The following is a 21,164-nucleotide window of genomic DNA, read 5'->3' on the forward strand; positions in this document are numbered from 1 at the left end:
TATAGTCGTTATTATGTTTATTTCAGTTTTAGATATTTTAATACATCACATTAAGTTACATTTTTTGATTTTTAAATATATTATTAGCTAGTTTCAATAAAACTTTTTTTATGTTTTTCTTTGTGGACTCTGAAACTCTAGATTTAGAGTATATAAACTCTAGATTTAGAGTATATAAAAACTATAATTTTTATATAAAACACGTTTTGTTTAAATATAAATTGTAATTTTTATTTAATAAATGTTTTTTTTAAATATAAATTGTAATAATAAATAAATAAATATCATTTTATAATGTTGTTTGTTTAATTTTAAAAAGTGTTTTTATGATTGAATCAGTGACATTATGAAACAAACATGCTTCCAGTAATGGAATAGAATGTTCGTTTGAAGTTTTCTGTTACTTAATAACGTTCTAAAACTGTTGGCACACAGACATTATTGATACATTGTTTGTGGAATGTTACTCTGAAACATTTTAGTTGGATGTTTATCTAATGTATTTTAAATGTTACTAACTGTTTACAGAACATTCAAAAGTAGCGTTCCTATAATGTTTGCAAAATGATCAAATGGAACAGTTCCTTAATGTTTCCTCTAACTTTCAAAAAAGTCATTCAAACATTTCAAAACTGGACATTTTGAACGTTCTAAGAACATTCAGAAATAAACACTTAAAGGGAACGTTAGCAAAAGAGACTGAAATATGGAGCACTGCAGGTTATTTGTCAAGTTATTTGTGTTTGATTATCTTTATATAAAAGCAGAGCACACAAGACGAGGAGGACTGAGAGTTCTGAATGTGTTTGTGGATGTCTCTCTTCTAGATTTACGATCAGGAGGGAACCTTACAGCACTTTATTGACGGGAACGAGCCCAGTAAGTCGAGCTGGATGAGGTACATCCGCTGCGCCAGACACTGTGGAGAGCAGAACATGATGGTGGTGCAGTACAGGTAGAGAAACTCAACTAACTTAACTAAACCAACCCACACCAGCACACAACACCTGACTAACCGGCAGATGTGAGAGAGAGCTGACAAAACCAGGGACGTGTCCTCATTACAACATAATTATGGCATATAGATATACAGTAGTATGATAAAACTCTAAAAATACAGTTATTGTTCTGATAAGATTATAGTAATTAGCAGAACATACAGTAAAGGAAATTGTATATAAAAATCAGCAAGTGGTGTCCACATACTAAAAAGATAAGACCACCAACGGTCATTTTTAAAAATTTATTTAAAATTTAAATATATATAAAATATAATTATGTGATTCATTTATTGTTTATCATTCATTTATCATTTACTTTTATTTGTATATATATACTTTTATATCTATATATATATATATATATATATATGTATATATATATATATGATATGAATATAGATATATATATATATATATAGAATATATATAGTATATATATCTATATATAGATATATATATATATAGAATCTCTCAAAAAAATAAATATATAATCATATTTTTAAATCTAAAAATATATTTACTTTTAATAAGCATTTTTTAGTATTATTGTGGCTTTTAGTCCAATTGTTGTGGCTTTTAGTTTTTTTAAATCTAAATGGTGGACTTTTTTTATTTTTAAAATATTCTTTTATATCTTTTTTTATCTTAAAAAAATAAAAATAATAAAATATATATTTTCTGTTTAGTGTGTGGACAAAACTTGCTGATTTTTGTATGTTAAACCTCCCAAAACATCTTTATAAAGTAAAAACGGTATAAAAATTTAATAAATAAAGTTTGTTTTTCAATTCTAAAAATGCAAAAAGTTTTCTGTTGGTTTTTGTTTATAGTATTTATAACTAGCTGTATATAAAAACAGTAAAAGTCCATGCAATGTCCTTATTTAGTTGAATAGTCGTGTGTCAGTCGGTGTCTGATGATGTTCCACAGAGCTCAGACTGAAGGGGTTTTTAATATTGACCTGATCTTCTTCATGTAAGCCTGTGTTGTAGTGCGGCTCCAGATTATCTGTTATGATTTGCAATATCTCGATGGAATCCTCTTCAAAGGCTCTGGTGATGGATGGAGTCGGAGTTGGCTGTTTGGTTTGCTCTGACGGTAATGTCCGCTGGCATCTCCTGCGCAGGGGGCATCCCGCGGCGGCTTCATGACTCACCCAACCACAGCAGTAAATCGCTGTCAGCACGCTTTGATCTGCGCAGATTCATGCGTGTTTGGGAGGTGACGGTGTTGGTGTGCTCGGTCTAAACGTGTGCAGGACCACCCATCGCTCCCCAAACAGCCTCTTTCAGCGGCCCGCCGACTCATTGAGTCCCACTGCATTTACTGGAGCGCTGCAGTGTTTATGTTGAGCGAAGCCGAGCTGAGAGACGTGTTTTCTCTCTCTCTCTTTCTCGCTTATGAGATGATGCTGATTTATGGACTCGGCTCTTGTTTTATTTTGATGTCGTGGTGGAAAGAATTAATAAAATGCTCCGATCTCAGCACTTCCACCAGGACCAAAGAGTCAAACGTTTATAGGTTTTTCTCCTCTGCTCACGCGTCTGTCAGTGAAAGCAGAGGACGGATAGGGTTAGGGTTAGTCCCTGCTCGTCTACAAATAATATGTGACCCTGGAGCACAAAACCAGTTATAAGGGTCAATATTTTTGAAAATGAGATTTATACATCATCTGAATAAATAAGCTTTCCACTGATGTATGGTTTGTTAGGAGGACAATATTTGGCTGAGATACAACTATTTGAAAATCTGGAATCTGAGGGAGCAAAAAAATCCAAATATTGAGAAAATCATCTTTAAAGTTGTTCAAATGGAGTTCTTAGCAATGCATATTACTAATCAAAAATTAAGTTTTGATATATTTACGGTAGGAAATTTACTAAATATCTTCATGGAACGTGATCTTTACTTAATATCCTAATGATTTTTGTCATAAAAGAGAAATGTATAATTGTGACCCATACAATGTATTGTTGTCTATTGCTACAAATATACCTGTGCTACTGATGACTGCTTCTGTGCTGCAGAGTCATATATGCTTTATTGTTGTTGTTTTTTAAATAAATAAATTAAAAAACGATATTTTTGATAGACCCTTGTGGTCTTTTCAGTGTGCGGACAACAAGTCTTTTTCACCCTTGAGATATTCACCCAATATCCCACAGAACCATTTCACCGTTTGTATCACTCCATTTATGGTATTTCTCCCAGGGAATGTGTCAAAGCGGATGCCCAAATCCACTATTATTGTAAAAAGAACACTGTTTGTGTCACAGAAGGTAGTTTTAAGAGTTTAGGCGATAATGTACTTAGACTTCAAGGGCCAGGTTTACTAACAGCTGGTGCCAGCGCAAACCGTCTTTTGGTGTTAAAATAGTACTGTCAGGATTTACTTAAGATGCGCAGTGACGAATTAGCGCTGAAAAGTCATGAACACAGTTATTTTTGTGTCTGACCTGATTGAATATGCATTTGTAGGAGTGTTCCTTCAGATGCTAAATTTATGGGAGGAGAGTATCAAAATGAATCATGCAACATGATTTACTAACATTTGCGCTCGTCAAATTACTGGTGTTTGCATCATTATTTGATGCCCCCAAAAAGCTTTTCTTAAACTATTTTGCGCCTGTGTCGTAAGTAGATCACCCGCACCTGATGAATTGCATCGGTCGATATGTAAATGAGATGTTGGGTTGTGATTCTTTAATTTGTGTGTTTCAGTAAATCACCAGCAGAAATTTCTACGCCCATCTGCGCTGTTTTGGAATTGTGCTCTCTTGCTAATTTGCCCTGTTTAGCAAATCTGGCCCCAAATATGCAATTTGTTAATAAAGATAACGTCGATTTGAAAATTAGCTTCGATGTTTTCAGAGATGTGAGCTCCAGGGTGTCAGCAGGCGTTTAGTGCTCATGAACCTGCGGAGAGAGCGCCTCACCTCGGCTAGATCTTCTGGAATTTACAGCTGGCTCTGATGTCTCTATAGTGATTAAACATGAGATATATTTCATTTTGGATAAATCTAACATGCAGTCTTTGGTCTCATTAATCTATTATTTGTTCCAGAGCAAATAGTTTTGGCAAAATCTCATCATGTTTATGTAACGTCAATGCTGTGTATCAGAGCGCTGCCTTTGTACTTTTCCAACTGAATTGCCTAGAAACTTTTATAATGGCTGTTGTTTGTTAAAATTATTGTTCAACAAATATATAAATAATAGTAGTATTTAATAATAATATGTATTATTGGGAAACATTGTGTGTGTACATGATGGTGATTTTAGTTACATTGTTCTGCCATTAGATGGCAACAAGAGCATTAAAGACTTTTATATTGAAAAGACTGAAATGCAAGGAAGTTATTTTTACTCTCAACAACAGCTTGTAAGAGCAACCAACAAATGCACAGATCAGCGCTGTCATCAAAAATCACCCTTAACAGATGAAAGGATTGTATGACAAAGATATCGCTTTATTGTGAATATGAGATTGAGCTGAGATTGAGCTGAAGAATGAATGCTGTATCAGTATATATATATATATATATATATATATATATATATATATATATAATATACTATATATACATGCCAATGAATGATTTGATATATTTTAGAATGGTTTGCAATACATTTTAAATGTAATTTTTGTTTTATAAACAGCTTATTTAATGTAATTTAACCCTTTTTGTTTTAAGTTTCATAAAGAATATGTCAAACTTGTTGACAATTAATGATTTGATATATTTTATAATGGATTTACATATTTTGTAGTCCTTTTATTGAATACATTTTAAATGTACTCTGCTTTATAAATAGTTTGATTAATGTTATTTAAACTAAATTAAATAATTAAATTATTGTTTTTAGCTTCACCAACATGTCACATGTTATGGATGAGACTAAATCAAGGATGGCGATAAATTCCAGCATGATTATGAATGATTTAATATTTTATAGTGGATTTACATATTTTATAGTCATTGTATATTCAGATGTAATTTTGATTTCTAAGCATTGTGTTTGAATGTTTCAGGTCATGTATCTTCTACCGGGCGTGTGCAGATATCCCTCGAGGCACGGAGCTCCTGGTTTGGTACAACGACAGTTACACGTCTTTCTTCGGGATCCCGCTGCAGTGCGTCGCACAAGACGAAAACTGTAAGAGACACTCTTCTACATCAATCTCATCTGAACCATTCACACACTTATTCCCACTACAGACACACTGATGCATCTTTGAGGAATTATAAGTGTGTTTTCCATGATTTTGTCATCTGTCACATCAGTGACATTCAGATTCAGATGTTTGTTGTTGCATTTAGTCGCTGCTACGTGAACAAATCTCATCCAGAATAGTTTTCAGTTTCAGCTTCTTCTTTTTTAAGAAGTTTGCGCTGGTTCTGCTCAGTTTCGGTGGTTTTGGTACGTTTCACCTACATTACAGATGTAGATGCTCTCACAGGAGCTCCTGATAAGTGCATCTGATTCAAGATAATGATTTCAATTTCTTAAATGTGCAACTAGTCAGTTTAGAAAATGTAACTACAACATGATTCAAGTAACATTTTCTTAAAAACTTATTAAACCATCTGTAACACTGAAAGCCTTTATATAGTGCATTATAAAGGTTAGGGTTGTATGTTCTAATACATTTGATCTTTTCACGCATACAGTAATTGTAACAAAAGTTAAAATGCATCATAATATATGAAGGTTTGCTTGTCTTGTGTTTTAATGCATTATTCTTTCTAAAGGTGGAATAATGAACAGATTAGTATTATAATATATTATAGCTGTGGTTACAATAATTCATGAGATCATTACAAGGTGCATTACAAGGCATAATTAATCCATTAAAACTACTTTTACAATGCATTATACTGTATATAAGGGTATATGAAGGCAAATATTGTCTTTAACATATTCTATATGTTCAGAAATTATTTATAATTTAAAAAAAAGCTGAATATTTCTTAGCCAAAACATTCAGTTTTAGAGGTCGAGTTTAAGTTGAGTCAATTCAAGCTCTTCCTGACTGTCAGTGTAACAGCAGTAATAGACGATTATTAACAGTGATTGAAAACAGCAGCAGCTTTCAGTCTGTCAGCATCATCAAACATCAAACATACAGTAGCAGTTCTGCACTGCTTTCTGCTTTTCCATTGCTTTTTTATGTAAACGTGCTTGACGGACACGTTTGAACATAGCATTGCATCATGAAACGACACTTAAAAGTCAAAACGTCACATGCAAATTAGTAATGTGGCAAAATGGGATGTGCTTGACTTATTAACATTTATTAGATTTATTTGTGTTTTTAAAAGCATGAAAGAGAACTCGCACTGTTTCTGTGCACGTGCTCTGACACAGAGCAGTACACGGTCAAGTCAAGTGAACGTTTAGCTTAAGCTGTGCACATAAATGGTGAAATAAATGCAAAACTTTCCAAATGCAGTGCTTAGTGATCACTCACATAAACCCTTGTTGGTTACGTCTTAAGTGAACACAAACAGTTGAGAATGAAAATACATGTGTTACAGTAAATTGGATCCATGCAGCTCTTAAAGTGACAGCAGTCTAATATTCCTGCTGCTAATATCAACCAAACAACAAAAGACGAAGAGAAAAGCACTCACCGCTGTTGACTGAAGGACGTTTGTAGCTTTAATAAGAAAAAGAAGCAAGTTTAATTTCTGTTGCAGGCTGTTAGTGTAATATTTCAGACTTGCATAAAAACGCACTCATTTCAGTTGTATCTTTTTTATTATTTTCGCCCTTTGTGTTTTGTTTTTATTGCATTACTAACTCATATAAAGTTTTATTATAGTATAGTTCAGTTTCTGTTAGCCTACTTGTAATAAAATGAAAGTAAAATACACAAATATCATCAAGATACTTTTTTGAATAAATAAAATAGAGTTTTTTTTATTGCTTTAATTAATAATAATAACATATGTGACTTTTGTATTTTATAATTTGATATATACAGATTTACTCAGTAAAATGTAATACACTGCAAAAAATGATTCTCTTATTTAGTGTTTTTCTCTTGTTTTCTAGTATAAATATCTAAACATTCTTGAATCAAGATGCATTTACTTGACAAGTAAAATTATTTAAGATATTAAGTCGTTTTCTAAAAAAAAAAAAAATTAAAATAAAAAAATTACTACATTTTAAAAATAAATACAATTTTGTTAGTTTTTGCTTAAAACAAGAAAAATATCTGCCAATGGGGTAAGAAAATAATCTTAAAGATTATTTTTCCTACCCTATTATATTTTGAGATATTTTTGCTCGTTTTAAGCAAAAACTAACAATTTATTTTTTATTTATTTATTTTTTTACAGAAAACGAGACATAATATCTTATCATTTTACTTGTTGATTACTTCTAACAAATAAGTTTTTGCTCAAAATCAACTAAAATTAAAAATAATTTGTTTATAATTTCTGCACAGGAGAGTCTTGATGTTGTTTCAAAACAAAGGGAAATATATATTGGTATCGGCATCGGCTACTGGCCAAAATTATTTGAAAAAAAATCGGCATATCAGCTATCGGAAAAAAATCTAATATCGTGCATCGCTAATTTGAATTGATGGATAAATCAGAAGAATCGCTCAGCTTAGAGTTCATGTATGTTCTCCCAGCGAAGGCTGTTGCTGGAGGAGAGAGTGAGTCTGACAGTCCAGTGTTTACAGCAGACAGACTTTATGAGTTCAGTCTGCTTACTGTCGTGTTTAGACAGAGCTCTCTACAGTCTGTCATGTGATCTGAGAGATGTGCTGTCGAGAAATACTGCGAGAGAGGAGCTCTTCGCTGATCAGAAGCTGTTTTGACACTGTTTGTCTGTGGAGCCCAGGATTTATGTGTGAGTCTGAATATATGAAGGCTCAGATCTGCTCGGATGCACATGTAATTAGTGAGTCCTGAGATACCCTGGCCTGCGGAGCAGAGCTTTCATCTGTGTGTTTCTCCACGTTCAGTCTAATCTTAGGTCTGCGGCTGACGCTCAGCGGTGATCAGACGACTTCTGGAGATTCATGCTTCATGCTGCATCGAATGCGCTGGCGTTATTGAATCAGAGTGTTCTCACATGTCTCGTCTTACAGTCGGCTAATTCAGTGTTTATGTGCACAGCATGCTGTGTGATGATGAATGTGGAATGTGGTTCAGCCTTCCTGAACATAAAGTGTCTTTGAAAGCGTCTGAAGACGTCGGTTCATCATCCAAGATCTGACTCTATGGCTGATTCTCTAATGCTGTTTAGTCAGTTTTTGAAAAAATAAACATTACATTTAATACATTTACTTTTAAGATATATAGTTATTTATTTGCCAATTCAAGAAATTGTTCAGATCGTGCTTTATGTCTGTGTGACCAATTAAATTATACATGAGCATTCAAAAGTTTGGGGTCAGTAAGATTTTTTTTTTTTTTTTTAGAAATTAACACTTTCTTTCATCAAGGATGCAATAAATTGATCAAAACTTACTATTTATCTGTAAATCCTGAAAAATAAAATTAAATTGTGTTTTGCGTTTAAAATATTGTGTTGTGGTTTATTTTTCTTTTTTTTTTTTTTTGTTTTTTTTTTTTAACGTTTTATTTTTTTTTTATATGTTTTTTTTTTATATTTATGTATTTATTTATTTAAATAAGACTATATAGTTTTTATTTATTTTATTTACTTGTTTTATTTCATTTAGTTTTAGGTATTTTAGTACTTCAAAATAAACTAAGTGAATATGAGAAAATGTTACTATCTAACTGAGATGCTTTTTATGGTTAATATTTCTGTTAAATATTTATAAAATTTATAAATTATCTTATAGTTTTATTTTTATGTTAATGTTTCTGTATTTTTTTATTTCTGTTAATATTTTTTTTTTTTTTTTTTTTTAGTTGTTATCTGTTTGAGTCAGATGTTCTGCTTGTGTTTCTGTGGCAGTTAAATATTTAATAAATTTTAAAAGTATATATATATATATATATTATATATATATATCTATATATATATATATATATATATACTTTTTTGGTGCACAGAAGCAGATCATCAGTAGCACAGGTATATTTGATATTTGTAGCAATAGACAACAATACATTGTATGGGTTCAAAATTATACATTTCTCTTTATGACAAAAATCATTAGGATATAAGATAAGATCATGTTCCATGAAGAGATTTTGTAAATTCTCCTACCGTAAATATATCAAAACTTAATTTTTGATTAGTAATATGCATTGCTAAGAACTTCATTTGAACAACTTTAAAGATGGATTTTCTCAATATTTAGATTTTTTTGCTCCCTCAGATTCCAGATTTTCAAATTTTGTCCTCCTAACAAACCATACATCAATGGAAATTCTGTTAAATACAATTTTATTTGGGTTCACATTTGTATTATTTGGAGTAACAGAGTGTTTCTCAGTTTGACTCAGATGTTCTGCTGCTGTTTCTGGTGCAGTGAACGTGCCGTCTACTGTCATGGAGGCAATGTCGCGTCAGGACTCTCTCCAGCCCTTCAGCAAGAGCCCCAAACCCTCATCTTCCTCGCTGCTGCTGCCGCGCTCCATGGTCTTCCCTCAGTCGCCCTGCTCTCGGAGCTTCTCTCTGCTGGACAAGAGTCACGCCGAGTCCAGCCTGAGCCAGATGAGCGGGAAGAACCAGCGTGTGCTGGCCAGCCCGACCTCCACCAGCCAGCTGAGCTCCGAGTTCAGCGACTGGCATCTGTGGAAGTGTGGCCAGTGCTTCAAGACCTTCACGCAGAGGATCCTGCTGCAGATGCACGTGTGCACGCAGAACCCCGACAGGTACGAGCGCACGCTGATTTCTACAGCACTTTACATTCACATTCGCATTTAGTCATTTAGCAGTTGCTTTTATCCAAAGTGACTTACAAATGAGGAAGCAATCAAAACTAACAAAAGAGCAATGATATTCAAGTGCTGTGACATGTCTCAGTTAGCTTAATGAAGTACACGTAGCAAGTAGTAATTATATAATAAATAAAAAGAATACAGACAGAACAGAAAAAGAACAGAGCAAGCTAGTGTTAGAGTTAATTATTATTATTATTATTATTATTATTATTATTATTTTAGATGAATCCAATCAGAGTTATATTAAAAATTGTGCTTGCTCTTCCAAGCTTTAGAGGCAAGCGTTTTTTTTTTTCAACAGTCCAAAAGAAATCAAATAAAGCGCATCCATCCATATTAAAATGTGCCTCACACAGCTCCAGGGGGTGAGTAAAGGCCTCCTGTAGTGAATCCATGCGTTTTTGTAAGAAAAATATCCATACTTAAAATGTTATTATTACTTTTCTCTCACTTCCGCAGTCATTTTTGGGTGATCTAACCCTTTAATGCTGCAAAATTCATCAGTTATTTATAGATAATATTTATTGTTGCAGGATCTGTGGAGGGGAAAAGAGTTGTTTGTTTTTCATATGTTTTGATTATTTTATTGTTTTGTGTAAGTGTTTTTGTTTTGCAGTTTTTCGTAGATCATCGTTATTCTTAATTTGAAACTTGATCCTTAACTATAAGCAGCTCTACAGAAGACATAAGTGTCATGATTCAATTCAGTTCAATAACAGATTCAGTGCTACAAAATTGATCAATTATAAAATAAATTAAATTCTTCGATTCTAAATTTGAAATTCAGTTGTCAGCTATAAAGCATCTCTACAGAAGACAAAAGTGTGTTTATTAATTCTGATTTGTTTTGTTTTGTTTTATATTGTATTTTTCGATGTTGCAAAGTTGATCAATTCTGAAACAAATCCAGCTCTTCAATTCTTAGTTTAAAATTAGATTCTTAACTGGTGTTAATTTTGTGTCTTTGATATGCTATTACAGTTTTTATTAATATTTTGAAACAATATTTATTTTTATATATTGTTTTCATTGTAATTTTAGTAATTCTAGTAATTTTGTTGTGTTTTTGTAATTTTTAGCAGTTTTTTTTTTATTTATTAATTAATTAATCAATTATGTTTTTATGGTTTTAATTATAGATTCAGTTGTAGATTTAGATAATTAGAATTACTCTGTTCTTAGCCATAAAGCATCTTTATAGAAGACAAAAGTGTCATAATTCAGTTTAGTTCAGATTCAGTTCAGTTCTGTAACCATGTCGATGTTGCAAAGTTCAATTTTAAAACAAATTCTAATCCTACTTTGAAATTTGTTTCCTAACCAGTGTTATTTTAGTATCAGTGGGACATTATAGTTTTCTGTTAATATTTTGAATATTTAATATTTTTAAATTTTCTGTTTCCATTTAAATTTGAGTTTTAGTATTGTTGTTTTGTTTTTGTCACTTTTATTAGTTATGTTTTGAAATATAAGTTTTTATTTTTAGTTGTTTTAGTACATCAAATTAAACTAAATTAAAATTAGAAATGTTTTTCTCGACTAGCTGAAAATAGAAAGATTTTTATATTTTATTTTATTTTAATTCATGCTTATTTTATATTTCAAGTAACATATATAAATGGTTTTAATTTTAGTGTTTAGTGTCATAATTACTTTCAGTTAACTGTAAAAAGCTGTTCTTAAGTATAAAGCAGCTCTTTAGAGTCCTAATAATTCAGTTCAAGTTCAGTCTTTGTAGAGTCAGTAAAAGTTCTGATGATTCAGATCCATATCTCTGTGAATCTGAGCATCAAGATGGGATTCGTTCTGAGATCTTCACGTCTGAAGGTTCCTGAGTTGATTTGACATGAGTGTAGCATCTCTAAACCTAATTAAACACGGCCGAGCAATGGATTGGAAATTTTTTGCTTACCTCTATTTTCCGTGCTGCGTTCAGTTCTATAAATCAGCTGCTGCGTCACAAAGAAATCCCCAGTCCAGAGGTGAATGCAGAGGAAAACAGATGCCACTTATTCAATAAACTAATATTCATACAGAAGAAAAATGTTTGCGGGATGGAGTCGATGTGAGGCTTTGTCGATACTCAACTTTATGACCCTGAGGCGCAGATAAAATTTAGCTGAACGAGGCAATCCGAGACGATCTGTGGGAAATGATCTCGTGGATGCTTTATGGCCTTTGGCTTCTACATATTTATTGATGTTTAGTTTATATGTAGATTTGCGCTGGATAAATCACGGCATCATTGCGCTGCTGTGTTCTGCTGATGCGCAGGTGTTTTTCTTGTTTTTGTTTGCTCACATCAATCTCAGCGATGACACGTTTCATTAACGAGTAAAGAGCCATTCATTACCATATCGAGCAGTGGAAATATTCTCGAGTAAGACATCCGAGGAGCCGCTTTTGCTCTGAAACGGTGCTGAAGGTGGGTTTGGAAGGTGATGACACGTTTCATTAACGAATGTCCGTCCCGCTCCGGCCTGCTGCGTTTTTTTTTTTTTTTTAGCAGCCAATATAAACAATAAGCAGACATTAATCACGCGTGCTGCTGTAGTTAAAGCACCGCACACATTCATCACCTGAAGATATTCAGCATCATACAGAAAAACTTCAGTCACTTGCTCAGCTTCATCAGGAAACACTGACATCTGTGCTGGAACACTTCATATATACAGTAGACTATAGAGCGTGTGTGTGTGTGTGTGTGTGTGTGTGTGTGTATTTTATATGTAGACATACAGTACAGGTCAAAAGTTTGGAAACATTACTATTTTTAATGTTTTTGAAAGAAGTTTCTTCTGCTCATCAAGCCTGCATTTATTTGATCAAAAAAATACAGAAAAAACACGTAATATTGTGAAATATTATTACAACTTAAAAATAATAGTTTTCTATTTGAATATACTCAATAAAAAAAATAATTACTATTCCTGTGATGCAAAGCTGAATTTTCAAGCATCATTCCTCCAGCCTTCAGTGTCACATGTAACATCCAGTCTATCACATGATCATTTAGAAAATCATTCTAATATTCTGATTTACGCTTATGAGTGTTGGAAACAGTTCTGCTGTCTATCATATTTGATGAATAAAAGGTTTTAAAAACAACTGCCTTTTTTAGTTCAAATAAAAATAAAAAAAATTATAATATATATTTCTAAATAATATATTTTCTGTACTATCACTTTTATCAACTTTAACAAATCCTTGCTGAATAAAAAGTATTGATTTTATTTTAAAAAATGAAGAAAAAAAAAAGTACTGACCCCCAAATTACTGACCAGTAGTGTATATTGTTATTACAAAATATTTATTTTTATAAACATAGCTTCTTTTTTTTTTTTTTTTTTTTTTTTTTACTTTTATTCATCAAAGTCCTAAAAAAAGTATCACATGTTCTGAAAAAATATTAAGCAGCAGAACTGTTTCCAACTTGATAAGAAATCATCCTATTATTAGAATGATTTCTAAAGGATCATGTGATAATGATCCTAAACAAGTTCAGCACTTTGCATCACAGAAATAAATGATAATTTAAAGTATAATAAATTTAAAAAACAAGTATTTAAATTGTAATAATATATCACAATATTACATTTTTTTCTGTATTTTTGATCAAATAAATGCCAGGCTTGATGAGCAGAAGAGACTTCTTTCAAAAACATTAAAAATAGTAATGTTTCCAAACTTTTGGTCTGTACTGTATACAAACATTCAAGAATGTTTGTTTTGTCCAAAAAAAATTCTTTTTTTATCATATTATAAAATATTATGAAGAGAGTACACTCTCCTCATTGTTTTTGTATTTCTGATTATATCTATTTTTATAGTTTGAAGCGAAACCTGATGAAACACTGATCAAGACACTTAAATGTCACTTAATTATGATATCAGAAAGATCAGAGCCTTTACAAAAGCGCCTTTAGTTTGATTCTGTGCATGTGATCAGATGATGCACAGGCCTCTTCTGCTTCAAGCAAATACATAACGAGGCAGAAGTTCGGCTTGACTCGTCAGCCGATCGGATGCTCTCGGTGCAGGTCTGGGGTTATTGATGGATGATGAGGGCTCTGTGTTTCAGGCCGTATCAGTGCGGACACTGCTCGCAGTCGTTCTCGCAGCCGTCGGAGCTCCGCAATCACGTGGTCACACACTCCAGCGACCGGCCCTTCAAGTGCGGCTACTGCGGCCGAGCCTTCGCCGGGGCCACCACCCTCAACAACCACATCCGCACGCACACCGGGGAGAAGCCTTTCAAGTAAGTAACAGTGAGTACCATCCAATCCTACAACCGTCTGTTTCACAAGAATATTTGATCCATTTCTGTACTGTCCATACACTTCAGCTTCTCCAACAAGCACCAGCCATGCTTTCAAGCTCTCAATTATGACTCATTTTTATTTTAACATATATATATATATATATATATATATATATATATATATATATATATATAGATATATATATATGAAGAGTTTAGTCATTGTGCAATTCATTCCAATTCATCTCAATCAAAGTGCAGCTGGTTTATTTTGATTAGGTTAAAAAATAACTTAAAAAACAGCTAACTAACACAATAAAATACAATAAAAACATGATAACATAATAAAAAACATGATTTTTGAACATTTTAAAAAACAAATAATTTATTTGTTTTTGCAAATAAACTCTTCATATACACACACACACACACACACACACACACACACATTTTATTGACAATATGTATTTTAATATTAGTTTTCATATAATATATATAAGAAGTTTTCATATAATATATGTGTTTATAAAATTTTTCATATTTTAAATCTATCGATTTTCTATACATATATTTTTTATATATATTTTATATCTGATTTTTTAGTTTACATATTTTTTAATTAAATATTTTTTCACACACACACACACACACACACACACACACACACACACACACACACACACACACACACACACACACACACACACACACATATATATAATATATATATTTTTTTTTTCATATATGTATATATAAAATTAGGCATATGTGATCTGTGCTTGCAAAATTAGTTGAAATGAGGACATTTTTAAAAATGAGTTCTATTTATTTTCACATTCTTCATTAAAATTACCTTCAAAATGAAATATGACTTGTTAGAATCTGACAAAAAAAGACTGAGCTACAACCGTTTGAAGACGACGGAGTCAGCAGATCTGATTTAGAGAAAAATAAAGTTCAAGCTTTCTGAAGATTCCAAATCAAAATCACCAATAATTAATAATAATAACTATATTATTAATCACAATATTGCTATTTTTTAATTTTACCTTTGTTATTAAAAATAATAACAAAGATGCAAATAAACAGTAGTTTTAATCAAGAGTCTTTTTCTTTTAATGTGTGATTAACACTGAGACAGATCTATATTAGGACCTGCTGTAATGCATGGATCTGATATAACGCTGCACATCAGATTTGATCATCAGAACTGTTAACTAAACGTTCATGTAAGACATAACAGATGATGTATGTCTGTGTGAACCTCGCCAAGACATATTTCACAATAATGTACTTTATAGAGAGACTGCGTGTCTTATGCATGCGCTTTGTAAATGTCAGTCAGCGCGATTGTTTTGTTTTCATCAGCATGGGTTTGAAAATCATATTTCATGGGTTTGGACTCATGTGATTGAGAATTCAATATGAATATTCACAAAGCTGGAATGAAGTGCTTTACAACAATAGACCTACAACTTGAGAAGCAGGTACTCCTCTCAGAAAACATACAAATAAAGATGATTTTAGAGGTTTAATTACTATTTAAAGCATTGGGATCGCTAGAAGAGGGCTTAATGAACTCATTTTTGTGAAAACCTTAAATTTGACCAAAACGGAAAGGTTTTTTTTTGGCCTGTAGCTCAAATTTAGACCATGCACATTCACACTCATTGTGCCAGCACGGCTCATATATTTTCAAGCTCTCAATTTTTTTTTTTAAATATACATTTATATTTAATTACATTTTTTTCACATATATACATACTTTTACAGTATATATATATATATATATATATATATATATATATATATATATCATATATATATATATATATTTTTTTTTTTAATGTTTTTTAGTCTTTTTTTATATAATTTTACATAGTCATTAGTCATTTCTTCATAACTATTTTGTTATTATTATTAATTTAAAAAATACAAATTTATACATTTTCAAATTCATATTATATATTCTGTTTATACATGTTATAATTTACTTTTTTCTTATTAATATAACATATAATGTTTTTGAAGAAGTAAGATTGGTTTGTTTGTTTCACAGTGATGAGTCGCAGACTTTGACTAAAGACAAACCCGTGTCAGTCCTCATCATGACAATATTGCTGTACATTCTCACGCGGTTTCTTTAAAACAATTACAGCACTTGATGGATTGGTGTTATTGACACGTGACCCATTTCTCCAGCAGACATCATGCTTTCAGTGGAGCTCTCCAGCAATACTGATCGAAACCAGTGGAGCTGTCTAGAGTTTTTATAAAGTTGAGATTATCCAGATTTGGAGCTGAAAGCATGATTGGACAGATGTGTTATCTGTAGTGTGTTTTATGTCCGTCCTTGTTCAGACGTACAGCAGTCGTGCTTCAGTAACAAATCAAGCGTCTAATAAGCAATCAGTGCAACACAAACTTCAGCGTTTCAGCAAAGACAATCATCAGAAGCGCTCCGAAATCTTTAGCTGGTCAATGTCTGCTTGACAGAAGAGGTCTGCTCTTCCTCCGCTTTACTGCGTCTGTCATCAGGATACAAAACCTATTATAATACAACATCAAATAATATCAATTATATATTATGTTTTATTTAACATTTTATATAATATTTAATTATTTAAATATATTTAATGAAGTGAGATCACATTTACTGAAGTTAAATGTATAATATATTATAATAAAATATGCATTTTATTTAATATTAAATATTTAATATAATATTTTTTTTTTTAAATATATTTAATGAAGTGAGATCACATTTACTGGAGTTAGTTGTAATGGAAAAGTAATATTTATAATATAATATAATATAATATAATATAATATAATATAATATAATATAATATAATATAATATAATATAATATAAAGATATTACTCATTAAATGAGTTTATACTTAAAACAAGAACAAATGTTAAATTAAATACAGTTAGCAAAAGCAAAAAAGGCCTCTAACACTAGCTTGCTCTATTTTTCTATTCTATCTGTTTTCTTTTTATTTATTATATAATTTAAAACAACACCTTGCTACGTGTGCTGTGTTAATCTAACTGAGACTTATCAAAGCACTTGCGTATCATTGCTCTTTTGTCGATTTTGATTGCTACTATTGTCATAATTTGTAAGTCACTTTGGATAAAAGCGTCTGCTAAAGGACTAAATGTTAAAGTAAATATCTGTTATTATCAGTCTTCAGTGTCGCATGATCTTCAGAAATCATTATAATATACTGATTTGCTGCTCAAAAACATTTATCATGTTGAAAACAGCAGAGTAGAATTTTTTCAGGATTCTTTGATGAATAGAAAGTTCAGAAGAACAGCATTTATCTAAAAAAACAGAAATCTTTTGTAACATTAGAAATGTCTTTATCATCACCTTTGATCAATTTAAAGCATACTTGCTAAATTAAAGTATTAATTTACTTTTATTAAAAGTAAAAAAAAAAAAAAAAAAAAAATCTAATATATTATGAACATATTGGTGTTCTATTAAAGTTTTTACAAATCCTGAAAAAAAAATCACAGTTTCCACAAAAATATTGTGCAGCACAACTGTTTTCAACATTGATAATAATCAGAAATGAGCAGAATATCATCATATTAGAATGATTTCTGAAGATCATGTGACACTGAAGACTGGAGTAATGATGCTGAAAATACAGCTGCACATCACAGAAATACATTACAGTTGAATAGAGATTCATATTCATTCTATAAAAAACATTAAAAAATCTTACTGATCCCAAACTTTTGAACAGTATTGTATATATACAGTATATATAATTTAAAACATAAACTCACCTAATTCTTATATCTTGGTTTATTTGTACTGAATGCAATTGTAAGTGACAAAAAAAAAATGTTTTTCTTCAAACTGTTTGTTATTATTTTCGCTTATGAAGTTGCTCGAATCAGCTTCTGATTTTGTGACTTCAGATTTTTGAACTGATTGCTTCAGCCGAGACCCAAACCTCATCGAAAGCTGCTGTTGTTCTTGATCTGTGTGTGTGATGCTGATGCGGGGCCGGGGCCCGATCTGCACAGGGGTCTCCAGGGGCCGCCCTTCCTCACGCATTATTGACAGGCTTTCTGTGTGTCTGTCATGAGGCCCCACAATTACACCCGGTCTGACCCGTGTGTGTGTGTGTGTGTGTGTGTGTGTGCAGGTGCGAGCGGTGCGAGCGCAGCTTCACGCAGGCCACTCAGCTCAGCAGACACCAGCGGATGCCCAACGAGTGCAAACCCATCAGCGAGAGCAGCGAATCAATCGAGGTGGATTAACTGATTGACCGGCCGGAATTAAACGACCAGAGAAAATCATGATTAAATGTCACGGACACTTAAGCAAAACCAAAGATTTCCTCGGAGAAACTCTCAATCACACGCAGAAAACCAAAAGCAGTTATAAAATAAGTGAGACGTTAAGAGACATCGATCCTGACAGAGATAGGGGGCGGGGCTGTTGGGGGCGGGGCTATCGGGAGATTATTTATTCATGAGTTCCTGAAATGAGACTGTGTTTGGAAGAACAGAACAGAACAGAACAGAACAGAACAAAACAGAACAACAAAAACTGACGTTCTTCAGCACTATTTCCGTCTTGCTTTCCAGTACAAATATCAAAATAAACATAAATCAAGATACATTTACTGGAGATGCAGAATGACTTACAATATTAAGTTTGAGTTTAAAATAATAATAATAATAATAAAAAGTTAAGAAATACAAAATGAGATGCGATAAGTAATCTTGTTTTTGAGAAATTTAGTATAATATTAATAATAATAATAATATTAATAATAAAATCTCCCAATAATGTCAGATAAAGAAATTTACTTTGCATTTATTTGTTTTAGCCCATCAAGCATTTGTTTTCTTTTTTTAATTAACTATTTTTTATTTAACTAATTTTAAATAATTATTTTATAATTTTATATCTCACTTCATTTTGATCATTTTCTCAAAAACAAGAAATTTTGCATTTCCAGTGAATAACAGTGATTAACAATAAAAAAAGTATTAACCCGTTTAATACCTAATTTTTTCCCAGACATGAAAATGTCCAGATGATGTGTCATAAGCAACCCTTTGCAATAATAAATAACAATTTTTTGAATTTTTTTATGGAAAAGTGACTGGTGCGATGTTAAACTCTGTTTTATCACATTCTAGGGTTATTATTATGCATAAAAACTTTAATACAACACTGACAGGAATACAGAGATAAATGACAAAAAATACAACCATCAATGAATTTCAAAATTGTTACTTTCCTGTAACATATATCATAAAATTGTAATATTAGTGCTACAACATCAGTATTGTAACTTATTTGTAACATTTGATCTTTTAATTTAGTGCAATATTTTGTCATTGCAACATTTTAGTGCAGCTTTCACTAACAACTGTAACTGGATTTATATGTGAAGCTAAATTCACTGATATCCCAGCGGTCACTATGGTGACCATCAACATGTTTACTCATTCTATGACCACACTCAACAGAACTCAGTATATGTGAATTCATATATTAATACTAGACACCTTAAAGATAGCGTGTACCAGAAAGCTTCGTCATATCTTTATGTTAACATACTTTACAAGACTTTTGTTTTGGAGCTTTGATGCAGCATCATCTTCTCAAGGTGCAAACAGGAAGTAAACTGGTCATGTGACAATCTGCATTAATCATGTGACACTGCACATATTTAATTGTATTACACATATTTTTAAAGTACAGGTATTTGTAATGGAACACAAGATATTAAATACAGAGGAAGAACGTCACTTTTTGCAGTGTTAAGGGTCTGCCCAGCATACAAAAAATGATTCATATATAATATATATCTATATCTATAGATGTGGTTTCCTGCTTTGTGAGGCTGTGTGTCAAACCAAAGCAGCGTTTGGACAGAAACGCATCACGTCTGTGTAACTGCAGCGTTAGGCAGCATGACTTACAAGGGTACACTGCTTCACCAAAAATGACTTTCCTTTGTATAAAATGTAAATTCTGAATATTATATTTCTCCCATATCATGCTGTATGGCACTTTTCTGATTATTTAATATTTCAGCTCTTATGCACCGACATGCGAGGCGAATCATTGCGGTCACAGCGACTGAATGTGGGGTTTACTCTGTTATTCCCAGATCAACTTTATATCGTGTATTTCCTAGAGCTTTAATATGATTATGAGACACTTTTAATCGAAGTCATTTCTGATGTTCCACTCAAACCAAAGCCACTGAATGCAGCTGTGCTCCTTTTCTAAACACACAGAATCTCTTTAGTTTTGATGAATCACGTGAATGTCTGATAATCATGACTTGTGCTGTATTTCCAGAATGTGTTCGGCTCAAATCCAGCTTTTGTTTGCATGATTTCAACATTTTTGTACATAAAAATGTTCTTGTGAATAAAGTAATGACCAAACTTTGATTAGCATTAAACTGGTCGATTGTATTTGATGAACCTTAAATGATCCTAGTATTCATCATCAAGTTGTGTTCTGTTTTATTTTTCATGAAAATCCTACTTGATGTTATTGAATTGGACTAAACTCACAAAGTGACTTTATTCACACAGGGTAGATCAATTTCAGTTCTTTCCCCCCATTTTTATTTTTATTGTATTTTATTTGATTTGGAAAAAAAAAAAAAAAAAAAAAATATATATATATATATATATATATATATATTATATATATATATATATATATATATATATATATATATATATATATATATATTTTTTTTTTTTTTTTTTTTTTTTTTTTTTTAACTTTTTTATTTTTTTTTTTTTTTCCCTGGTCAAAAATGACCTGCCTACAAAAAATTATAAATTCCTTGTTATTATTAAATTTTGTCAACTATATTGGCTTTTTGTCAGCTTGTTTTCTTTCAATTATTTTATTTTTAATTATATTTAACCCTCAGTCAAAAGTGACAGCTTTTTTCTTTGAAAGATAAAAAAAGAATAATTAAAAACTAAACAAAAAAGTTAA

General features: G+C 31.6%; 1 protein-coding gene across 2 annotated transcripts in view; it reads left to right on the plus strand.

Annotated features, from left to right (window-relative positions):
* Window positions 1–18,624, plus strand: part of LOC109095529 (putative histone-lysine N-methyltransferase PRDM6) — a 28,375-nt gene extending 9,751 nt beyond the window's left edge. The window contains exons 3-7 of one of the 2 annotated variants that reach the window (XM_042729158.1): window positions 828–955; window positions 5,035–5,159; window positions 9,475–9,820; window positions 13,971–14,147; window positions 18,325–18,624. In XM_042729158.1, the coding sequence (XP_042585092.1) occupies window positions 828–955; window positions 5,035–5,159; window positions 9,475–9,820; window positions 13,971–14,147; window positions 18,325–18,439 (891 nt within the window). In that variant the 3' untranslated portion in view covers window positions 18,440–18,624. Of the gene's footprint in view, window positions 1–827; window positions 956–5,034; window positions 5,160–9,474; window positions 9,821–13,970; window positions 14,158–18,324 lie in introns of both variants that reach the window. The other variant, XM_042729159.1, reaches the window with a different exon arrangement.
* Window positions 18,625–21,164: the final 2,540 nt, after the last annotated feature.

Source organism: Cyprinus carpio, chromosome B8 (genome assembly GCF_018340385.1).
Source record: "Cyprinus carpio isolate SPL01 chromosome B8, ASM1834038v1, whole genome shotgun sequence".
NCBI classification, from domain to species: Eukaryota; Metazoa; Chordata; class Actinopteri; order Cypriniformes; family Cyprinidae; genus Cyprinus; species Cyprinus carpio.